The 12,101-nt window shown below is 40.6% G+C and overlaps 1 protein-coding gene across 1 annotated transcript in view; it reads right to left on the bottom strand.

Annotated features, from left to right (window-relative positions):
• Nucleotides 1-11,153: 11,153 nt before the first annotated feature.
• The window catches only part of LOC108572339 (division abnormally delayed protein), a 69,159-nt gene continuing 68,211 nt past the window's right edge, over nt 11,154-12,101 (bottom strand). The window contains exon 8 of the mRNA XM_017934559.1: nt 11,154-11,442. Within this exon, the coding sequence (XP_017790048.1) occupies nt 11,333-11,442 (110 nt within the window). The 3' untranslated portion in view covers nt 11,154-11,332. The remainder of the gene's footprint in view (nt 11,443-12,101) is intronic.

The raw sequence follows: 12,101 nt of genomic DNA on the forward strand, positions 1-12,101 counted from the left end.
TACGTATAGATTGCTTGGTTGATCATCAACAGTATAGTAATTACGTGGCACATCGGTCATCGTACACCTGCTGTACACTTCCGTGCTACACGCACCACACAGACTCATCTCTTTCTTTTTATTTCTCTCTCTCTCTCTCTCTCTCTCTCTCTCTCACACACACTCTCACCTAATTACACTTTCGCAGAGAGCTCGATCGTGTTTTTTTTTCTTTCTCGCTCGCGATTCTCTCTCTATATTATTACCATCGGATATTATTTTTATAGGACTTAACAGAGGACAGCCGGTTCTCCCTTTGTTAAATGAACGCTCTTTCACGTGTTCTCTGGACGAAGGTGAGCACACCGTTAGGAAATTTGCGTAACAAAGGTGTTTTGCAAGTTTCAATTATTCGTCGAAGATGATCTCTCTCTCTCTCTCTCTCTCTCTCTCTCTCTCGACATTTGTTCCTTTTCTTTTTTTTAATATACGTATAAATTGTTGTTACAGGCTGTGAACGGAAACGGCGGTGGAATTGCTGGCTGAGGTGGGGAATTGACGAAAGCCTCGGAGGATATCAGAAGGTAATCTAATTAATGGAACAGGCGCGCTTAATTAACGTGAAGTTCGGTCGATCGACTCGCTAATTGAATTACGCCTTCTAAATAATAGGAACATCTCTGATATCGGAACGCGCGACAGAAACAATAATTATAAACGGTATAGACAACAAGCTTATGCAACGGCGCCGTGACGAGGAGGAAATTTCATTACTGATTTATCGATTGTACACGAAATAACGAATAACGCGCGCTTCGATAATGTTAATAATAACGTCAGCGAGATAAGCAGTTGCAGTAATTGAACGCAGATAGAGGATCGATCGAGTAACGACAATTAAACACGATTTAAACGCAATGTTGCGTACGGAATCGTGTTCGAACGTTAATTTATACGTGTACACGCCACAGGCTTGATAAAATTATTCGGACGCAATTGGTGTTTCCGTAAAGTCAACATTTATTCGGGAGATAAGTGAAGTATACAAACTTGCTGGCAGTATATCGCGGCTGGATAAAATTGGAAACTATAATTAAAGCGGGACTTATAGGTGGCGAGAACTATTTCGAGAAAAGTAACAGAACGAATTTATATCGGTTCGCCTTGAAGAGTGTACGAAAGGCGAGTCGTTGATTCATTTGAAATAAGAAGTGGGCGGTGAATCTTTCGCGATGGACACGATAGTTGGTTAGAAAATACGAGGAACTTTGAATGTCACTTGAAAATAACGATCGAACGAAATTTCAAATTATGCATCAACAACGCGGAAGTTGGAGAGGAGATGTTTGTCGGTAATTATATTTTCCTTGCCTCCTTTTTCGTACGTTTATGCTGCGACGGCACTCTTTTCTCATGCAGTTAATACTACATTGAAATTTTCGAAAAAGTAACGCAACACTTAGGTGAAAATTGTTTCACACCAGGACAGTAATTAAAGTGTAATTTAAGACGTACTTTTTTATGTACAGTCTAAATTATCATTGTGCCGATATAGTGCACGATCTTTTCATTTATACATATCCATATAATTTCGATGTTTTCTTTTTCTAATAGATACAATTACGATTACTTTTTTACAGAGGCCTTACGAAATAATTAAAAAAATTTGTCTACAGAAGCCTGCTTCGTATAGATTCAAATTTCTAATTTTACACAATACTTGTTTATATTTCTGAAACACAACGAGCTGCTTTTCAAGATCGAATTGTTTCTCTTTCGTAGAAATGTTAAGTGTCACATAAACGAAGATACATCTTTCCGAAACGACGTTAGAAATTTGTTTCGAGAAACTTACACTAGATCTAGATTTTATCTAGATTTCATATCGAAGGAATTAATATCAGGACCTACGTATGAAAAGTCAGTTTCTAAAGTTTCAAATCGTTTTCATTTTGAACACCTTGTACATATACGTAATGTACAATCGTGTAGCGCAGAGAAAATCCTTTTCACCAGCATTGATTTTTTCTTTAATAATAATCAAATTCCAGTTAAGACTGACACACCGATCGACCTACTTTCGAAAGAGTATTCTTTTGTTAGCACGTCAAAGCTTAATTCCAATCGAACGTAACTCTTTTAAAGTGAAATGAATTTGAAGTTCACAGGTTCAATAAGGGAAGCGTCTGCGCAAAGTGGAATCAGTCGAAAGTTATCTGCTAATTCTACCGTGTGCTGTAATACATTGCAAATGAGACATTCACCTTAAAGAAGAGCGATGAATTTATTTGCTTATGCAAACGTGTCTTAATCGAAGACAATCGAGGAGAAAACAATTAATACCGTGTAAAGATTAATCATTTCCGTGTGTTGCTTCAAGTGAACGAGAGATCGCTTAGGAGAATTATTTATCGTTGAACTTTTGCTCGAAAAATGTTGACCATTAGCGACGAGTATCGCGTTAATTACACAATTTCAGTAATTAATTGAAATACTGTGAAAATAACTCTTTAACTCTCGAATGAATTCCAGCAGTGAAAAACAATCTAGAAAGTCGTTATTATATAAAAAAAAAGAATTATTATTTTACAATTGAACGTAATTTTTAATCATTTTTGTAACATTTCGTACGCCTCGAGACAGAAAGGGAAACGAAAACAATTTTTGTAATATTATACACAGAAAAGAAAATTTTTACCTATTATCCCTACATTTTACGTACCCACGATGAACTGCAGAAATGAAATGAACGCTTTTAATCAAATCCTTCATTTTCTGTCCCAATAAGTACAAATACTACACAAAAATACACTAAAATAAAATAAAATAAATGTCTCGACAATTGAAAAAAAAAGAGTGCCCGTCAAGGGGTTAATATTGCAAAAGAACAACACACGGCTGCTCGACAAGTTCGACGACACTTAAAAATACACAATAACTTATCAGTTCCCTAACCAAGTAACGACTTCATTTCCCAACCCCGAAAAAATAATATTTTAAAAAATTCTAACAAAACAACAGCAACAGAGATTCTACTACCTCTCCCTCTAATTTCTCTCTTTCCAAGCTGCCAGAAATCACGCTACTTGTGTAAATAAATACAAAACATAATGCTCCCCCGCGGGAAAGGACGCGCGGGCGATATTTCATCCCTCGTTTCGTACGTTATTTATCGCGGTCGACGCGGCAAATTGAAAACGGATGCGGTAGAAACGACACCGTGGGTGTAGGTGGGAATCGATAATTTCGGACTCGTTTCGCGCATCGGCAATTTGCAAATGTATATCGGCCACGCGGAGCAATCGGGCCCCGGTTCTCATCACACAGCGTCGCGTCGATGCTCGTCGATCGCTGCTTCTATTCAGCCAGGAAAATTGTTCGGGCAGGATTCGAACAGATTTCTCTGTTTGCGCCGTATAGAAAACTACGGAGGGGAAACAATATTCGACTCGACTCGTTTGCCACGCTATTTTTCCTCGTCGTTCGTTCGGTATTTCTGTCTCGAAAAACCTGTCGATCGTTATGAAATTGGTCTCGAGTCGAAATTCAATCTGTCGTTTATTTCGTGTCGCGTTGAAAACCTACGTTTTTACACAACGAAAGAGGGAAGTATGTATTTCGAAACGAGAAATATGAGGAATTAGGCCGTTTCTATAATTACTGGCACAAATGTGTGCGGAACTCTCGTCAAATGTGCTTTTCGTGTTTTTTCTTTTTTCGAGATTGTATTGTCACTTCGAGAATTGATAAAAAAAATACAATGCAATTTGTCAGGCTCTATCGGTGATAAGTGTAACGAGAACGACGTTAGGCAGATTATCGGCAAAATCTTTCGTTCCGGCGTTTAAAAGTTCTAAATTTATCTTTTGTAAATTTCTATTGTCAACTTAAAGTGAGAGTACTCGAAGGATTGAATTTTCAGCAAAATGTAGAAGTCACCAACAGCACACTGCGGGGAAATTTTCAAAGCGCCTATGTGCGCTAATAGCAGTGAAAGGGTTAATTCACAAGCAACAATATAAAAAAAAAACAGCCTAGTTACGATTGCAAAAAGTAGAATACTTATTTTCAGAAATGAAATTTTTAATGTAAAAACAAGGGGCCGTTGTGTTATCTTTATTTTAATAAAACGAGTTATCGTGGAAACGTGGATGTGTTATTTTCAGTGAACTTAAAAAAAAATGTGTATAAATTTGACCAACTGAAATCGACTTCAAAATCACAAATACAGGCCTGAATTTATATCAATATCGATAGAAATAAATGAAACTCGATCTCAACAAAATTGAATAATAAAACATTATAACGAGCGGCAATTGGAAAGTTTCGACCGGAAGTGTATGTTTACAGTCCGAAAATGTCGCAGCTACCAAAGAAAACTGTTCACCAATCACGTTCAGCAGAACCGAACTTTTTATCACCGCAACTGTTAATCCCCTCCATTCCTCGCTTAATTAAACGTTAAGCACTACACAACCGGCGCTATTCCTCTCTCTCTCTCTAATTGAAATCTAGAGAAAAAAAAAAGGAAAAGGAAGAAATCTTCGTTTCCTACGACAGAGCTGTTTTAAATTCATAAAATTAGTGTCTAAATACGTACAGTCCAGTTTTGAATTCTCTTTTATTAATATCGTCTATCCATGTGTATCGCAATATACACGTTACGACGCACGTAATCGAAGAGTATCGGGCTTCGATCGATTTCCGGTACAGGAGGAAAAAGAGGCACTCCTGAACTCGTTTCACGATAACACCACAAAACGCTATTTCGCGCCAACGAATCGTTTTTTAAACGCAATACACGCACACCGCTTAGCCGCTTCTCGTCCAATTTCCTTTTCCTTTTCCCCTCCCGGTCTGCAGCAAGTATCCGGGAATTGCGAAACGTAACAGTAACAATAATAATCGTCGTCGTCGAGAAAACGATCGAAAAGGAATCGCACATGGCTGGCTGGGGAAAAAAGAAAAACGTTTCTGCCGCGCAAGATTTAAGGGGAAGAAGATTCATGCGGGGGCCTTGTGTCAAAGAGACGAAGAGGGTAGAGACAGTCTCACACGCTGGGGGGAATGAAGCGAGTTTTGAGTTCCACTGTGAAACAATTGGCACGAACCAGCCTACTAGCGTACAATCATTCGCGTCTTCGCATATCCACGCGTTGCGTTTTGTCGCGCGTACAAACTCTCTGTGTTTCTCTGTGTATGTACGTGTGTGAGCGAGTGTGTGTGTGTGTGTGTCACTTAGGCGGCTAGGCTAATAAACCCGGTGCTTTCACACCTGCTTAACAATGCGATAATTACGTTACTTTCTTCATTGTTCTCTCTCTCTTTCTCTCTCTTGTTACGTTTACTTCTCCCATCTCTTTAGGTATTTTATAGTATGTATATTGTTCTTATATATGTGTGTGCGTGCGCGCGAGCGCTCTCTCGAGTCTACATAGTGTATATAACATATAAATACAGCACGCATTCGCTATATATATATACAGGCTCCATCAACATTATTCTCACACTTAATCGTTAATCTCGTTCATGTACAGGGTGTCTCGCGTTATTTGGGCGGAGTTATAACGTACGTTCGAAACGGTCGCTGGTTGAAAAACGAATGTTCGAAATTAAAATGGTAATTACATTTCGATTTGATAGCAGGGCAAGTTGTTGTTGTTGTTGTTAATTTACTCGCAGAGGAATAAGTAATTACGCATCGGCACACTTTGTGTATCCGATAATTGCGCGCGAAAATTGTTTGCCTTACAATACAGGACGATCTTCCTTTCGTTTCACTATTTTCAAACTGTACGATTCGAAGAGCTAGAGCGAATGAGAAGAAGAAAAAAAAAAAAGTAGTTCTTTATTTCGTCTGGTGGCTATTTGACGCGACGACCCGAGCCAGTTATTAAAACACAAAGGGTTAAACAGTGGCGGCGAGTCAATTGGTCAGTGTTCGTTAAAACAAGGATGTAACCTCTTCTTAATGTCTCGTGCTGGAATGTTTCTCGAGCAATAAACTGTCGGCCTCTCGCGTATTTATTCCGATTGATTAAACCCTGTATCTTTGAGCAAACTCGTTATCGCTTCGACGGGAGTAAACGCAAATAAAATATCGGTTATTATTACACGACCGCCAACATTCGCGGAAATTACTTCCTGCTTGGCGATCTTCCTTCTTTTCTTCGTTTCTAACTTTCTTCTCACTCGTCGCCGCGACACGTTGCACGTACACAGTTAACGACGATTTTTGCACCGTGAAACGTGTCTATTAGATAGACACACGTGAGATAGACGTGCCTCGTTGTGCAGTGATTAACGTAATTAGAGAAAGAAAACGGTGAATTAGGCCGTACGTTTGTGCGATTCGCGCGATTTTTGCTCGGTCTCTCGCAGTCGTTGCCGCTGCGCTCGGTACGTTTGAAACGTGGAAAAACGCGATAAGCGTTGCAATCTCTCTTTTTTTATTATTTTATGAAAAAGTGTCGTTCAACAGCAACAACTATTTCCACGTTGTTAGACAAATTGGTGTACAACGTATTGGCACAAATTTATACATTTAGCTTGTATTTGCGCTTTATTTTACAGCAGCAAAATTTTGTAACCATGTTCGAAGTACCTTTTAGTCTTAATTCAATGTTTTCTTTAGACCCGATTAAAGTACGAAAGAGAAAACAAGGGTGCGACAATATCTTACGTACTCGCTGTATATTCGTAAGGTAGCATCTCTCTTAACAAACACTTTCAACTACTTTATTTTATTACAATTTCAAATTGCTTCGTTTTTCGTTCGATTTCGAAAAGTATATCATTCGACTCCACAATTGCACTAACTTTGTCGAATAATTAGTATACTATACATTATTGCTAAATACCGGTACTGATCTTTTTTTTTCCATATTACCCAGAAAATTTGCAAAATAAACGTTCATTCGTAGCTTTCTGTGTCAAAGGTAAAAAAATTAAAAAAGCCGCCAAGGCATGTGGAAAACCGAAGATTGGCAATTTTTAGCTAGAAAACAGCCTGTGTATGTTTTCTCAGGAGATACGCGTCTACAGTGTAGAAAAATCGGAGTATTACGATTAAATAAACGAAAAGTTTCACAACAATTTTACGGCCACAGAAATTTGCAAGATTCGACATTCAGAAACGGTCTCTGTTTCAGCATTTCTCTGAAAACATTTGCAGTAGTATCTTTGAAAAACGAGATATACCACGCTTTCTTTCACATTTCGAGCCGCACACTGTGCGTTACTTTGGAAAAAAGGAGAAAAAAGGAAAAAAGACCGCAACAGCGAGACGCGCGTAATTAAAGGATGACGAATTTCCGTGTACATATTGAATAGAGATTCTGTGCGTTTGTGGCGTCTCCATTTCTCCGTTTCTACTTTGTACACTTTATATAGTTCGTATCAGAACGTCGGCGCGCAGCTGTCGAGCCTGGAAGCTTACAGCTAGAACGACGGCTAATGTGTATCGCTTTAATTAAATTCGCCATCAGGGCCATTCAACGTTCAACGAGCTAATTTAAGTGAACACAATAAGTTCATTGAATGGTCCAGCCGTTCGTTTGATTTCACGTGTAGCCGCTATTGCGCTATGCGCCAGAGATATGAAATTTCTCTAAATCTTTCTTCGAAAAGACAGTTGGTTTTTTTCTCCCCTCTAATTAAACCACCGTTCTTTCTCCGTTTTTTCTTTTTTATCGACTGTAGGTAGCACCACGAAAAAGAGCATTATAAATTGCTGTGCCAATCTTGAGTAGAGTCTCTCTAGAATTGAAATTGAATCGACACGTAACCGAGTGTAAGGCCACTTCCTTCTCACTCTGGATACTGTTGATCTTCGACGACAATTCGTACAGTCGCACGGGACGCTTTCTTGAGAAATTGGCGTGAATCAACGATCTCCGTCATCACAGAAATTGGCATAGATCAACGATCTCCGCGATCACAGAGCTCGCGAACCCCAAAAAAGGTTAGGTTAACAGAACTCTGGGGAGTCTTGATTAACTCTCCGTCTTAACTGTGCAGAGATGAGATTGTCAACGAGATGGCACAGAGGCAGGAGATTTCACTTGCACCGCCTAAATCTCACGTCACTTTTAAATCAGCCGATTCGTCGATGTGATCGACGACGTTGATGACAATACACGTGCCCTATTTCTACGATTGTGTCAGAGTATCAGACATTTCTTCCAACAGCAAACTTCTCATCTCTGCATAGTACAATTCTACGTTGCAACAATTGCGCCCGAGTCACGCTAGATTCGCTTCCCCCTTGGTAGAACGCGATAATGGTTCATTTCTCGGACCGAACGTCCGCAGACGGGAATTCGAAGTTGTTGAAAAATATCTCGAAACTATTCTACGACTTTCAGGATAACGAAACGACGCGTCTCGAATGTCGCGCGATTCGATTACGTTCAATTAACAAATACTCTCCCCCAATTCTCGATAGCAAACGAGAGAAAAAGAAGGTGCAAGAACGTGCCGCGTTAAGATTTTCTACAATCGAATCTTAACCGGGAATTGGTCGATGGACTTAGTTTCTTCCGCGTAATAAATTCACGTTAGGAGTAAGTGAAGCCGCTCGGCGATAGAAGAAACAGAAAAACAAGGCCTCTCGCTATTGCTGGACTCTATCCAAAGCGACGATCGGCGATTTTTCTTGTCGAGTTTTTCCCCTCCTCGGAGGAAATTAGATTTCTCCCCGGTCGAGCAGATTTTTCCGAGGCTGTGTTTTGCATTTCGTTCATCTCTTCCTCCAGACGAAAAAAATCTTAGACAGGAGGAAAAGATAGTCTACGCACGCACACACACACACACACACACACACACACATCTTTTTCTTCAGCATGAATGCCCTGTACAGACGTATTTATATCGACAGCGCTCTCTCATTCTCTCCCTCTCTTTCTCTCTCTCTCTTTCATTTTCTTGTTCGCTCTCTCTCTCTCTCTCGTTCCTTCTGTCGGGCGTGAGATGATGACACGACGTCACGGCCAGGGATATTGAAAAAGGCACTAACCCTCAAAGATCCGAAAAATCAAATGTACAAAATCAGTGCGGCCGCATACGAGTACCTCCGTCTCTCTCAACCTCTCCCTTCCTTCCTTCCTTCCTTTCTTCTTCTTACTCCTTTACACTAGTCTCTAAAAAGTCATTCTCAGTTATAAAAAGCAAACCGCCAAAATCGAGGTCCGTTTCGAAGTTTTGAACGTCTAACGCGTTGGATCTTTCGAGGAACTTCCTCCCGTCTGTTTTCTCCCCATCTGTTCTCCACTTTTGGCACTTGACAATCTCTAAATGTTAACGGTACAATACAAACGTGTCCAACGAAGAGAAATATTTCCAAACATTAGGCAACGAAATGTTTCGTTATGGCACTGGGCAGTCGTGAAAATTTTGCTACTTTCAGGACCAGCGAGAACGTTTACCTTCGAAAAAACGAGAATATTCGACGATATCAGAGTTTGAGCCAAGAGTTCGTGCGCTCCTCTGAAACTCAGATTCGATCATGCAATGCAACTTTTCTTACCGTCTTCCAGAGATGAAGAAATAATCCATGATAATTCCTCTCTAGCTCACAAATTCGGTTATCTTCAATTAAAAAACAGACGTTTTCAGGATAAAACAAAATTTCGAATTAAAAACACTGTCTCAAGTGCACGAACTTCTGAATCAAACCACCTCAAATATCATCGAATCGTTACAATTCGTCAAAACTTCCGCAGCTTCGATTCAAATGATCCATTACTCGAGCTTCTTCTCAACGATTAGACGTCCAAGAAGGAGTCCTCGCGTCAGGCACTCCGCTGTGTTTTATCTCACACGAAAAGTTATAAAAATTCGAAACAATCACGAATTCTCGAAACTGACACGTTCATTCTCGCGACTCGATGGGGATCTGGGGGGAACGTTCACCTCGATGCAAGCGGAAAAAAGGCGAGGCGATCGTTCCCCGAAAGCGGGTTTTTCGTCGGCGAGAGAAAACAAAAAAAAAAAAAGCAGCTTCGACCGCGCAACTTTGCGTTTTGGCAGTTAGCTTCGATAATATGGCATGCACACGCGATATCACCAACGAGGCCTGGGCCCCGCGATTAGTCCGTGTATCGGTTATTTAGGCGATGAACCGCGTCACCACGAACGAGAGGCAGAATAGCGCGAAAATGCGAGGCACAAGGGTCGGAGTGTCACGTTGTTCTTCACCTCTAAACCACCATCTTGGAAGCGAGAATCTTTATCTTTCTTTCTGATAACCCGGAGAAGGAAAGACACCACTCGGATGTTGGAGAAAAAATGTTCACGGCAAAGTGTGTGCGTATCGATGATGGCGATTATAACTCCAGCTTCTCCATCCTTTTTCTTCCCCAAACTCACGTCGTCTACGCTTTTCCTTCGTTCAGTCGGTCGTGTCTGATTGCCCCAATTGTCGCAACGTTTTATCAGTCCACAGGTTAATAATATATATACGTGAACGACTGAAGTTTAGACACGTTTCTTCTCTTCCGTTTCCCTCGAATTTCGTACGGGACGAACTATTTTTCCATTCCAATCTAACAACACCGGGGTCCTTCCGCGAAAAGACAGGACGCGTTGCTTACAGAAATCTTCCATGGAAATCGTCGCAGTGCAGTTGGCACTTTTATCGTCGCGCTTGTTGGCATCGTAAGACAGGAGAAGAAGGGACAACATTTCCAGAGCTTCTCTCTTCTATTTACTTGTCCTTTTTCGAAATTATACATTCCTCCGATAAGAGCCAGTTTCCCGCCGAACATCTTCGTCCTTCGCAGTTTCCGTTTGCGGGGATAACGCTCGATCGTTGTAAGATCGCCGAAAGATGGACGCTTTCCCACTGGTCGACGATTTCTCCGCTTCTACTCGCTACAACATTTCTACCCCTACGTCTTTCCATCCTTCGAAATATCTCGGTAAATCGTTCCGCCTTCGTATTCGCGACACTTTCTCGACGATTCTCGGAACATTCTTCTGCGAACCTCGTGATTCGGAAAGATACGAGGAGAGACACAGTGTTTTTGTTTTTTTTTATTTTCTTTTTATTTTTTTTTTTTTTTTGGTTCAGCCGCGAACAACGTGAAACAGATAATTCCCGCTGTTTTCCTCAACGTTTCCTTCGCTGCTGTACTCCATTTGTTTTTTTTTTTTTTTTGTTTTTCAGGCGGCACGATAAATACCTGTAAAGCAGATTCGCGTAATGTCTCCGGAATCGTGTTGTCGAGCAGGATCATCCCGTTCGGTCGACGCAGTCCCGAATAATCGTTACTTCTAAACATTCCTCTGTCGCGGCTCGTCGAAACGTCGTTTCCCTTCTTTTCACTGATGCTCGGGCTTCGACTTCGTTCACTTAGGCCAAAAACGGCACACAAGCGACCAACAACATCACGGTGGACGATAGGAGAACGGTAGACGCTGCGCCTGGGATCGTGTTCTCGTGGTTCTGCTTCAACATTGGATCTGTAACAGCAATTCGTTCACGGAATGATGGTAAATAAAGAATACCTGTTTTTCTTTAATTATACAAACAATCCTAAGGTAACGAGTTTCGATTTCGATGGTTTAACACGTTCACTGCCACGTTGGTCACCTGCGACCGGAAATGGTTTCCTCAATGGGTTTTCTCGGTGGTCGCTAGTGACCTCAAATGTTTAGAATAATTACAATAAAACGAGTATCGTCAACTAAAAATTTCGAACATCATAGCTTGAATTTAAAAAAATAATAAAGCATGATATAATACTATGCTTAGAGTAACGAAAATTTTTTTCTGGTTCCCTGAGCAACGTGGCAGTCAACGTGTTAATCATATAAACAAGTGTCAAAGGAAACTTCTCACAGCATCGTTTAACCTTCGGACGACGGTTGCCGGGTCATCGATGACCCGGCATTTGAATGTCTCTCTTCAACCTGCATTTAAAACAGAATCACGGCTCTCCTCTTATAGTATTATATCATAAATATGTTCTTTACTTTAATCACAATATACCCGTACACTTTTAAACAACATACCCCCTACTAAAAATTAAAAAAAAAAGTGCTTTCTTTTGCACAGGAAAGGGATTCAAGTGTTGGGTCACATTTGACCCAATCACGCGATCCGCTGTCCGAGGGTTAAG

This window comes from Habropoda laboriosa, unplaced genomic scaffold, assembly GCF_001263275.1.
Source record: "Habropoda laboriosa isolate 0110345459 unplaced genomic scaffold, ASM126327v1 scaffold65, whole genome shotgun sequence".
Taxonomy (NCBI): domain Eukaryota; kingdom Metazoa; phylum Arthropoda; class Insecta; order Hymenoptera; family Apidae; genus Habropoda; species Habropoda laboriosa.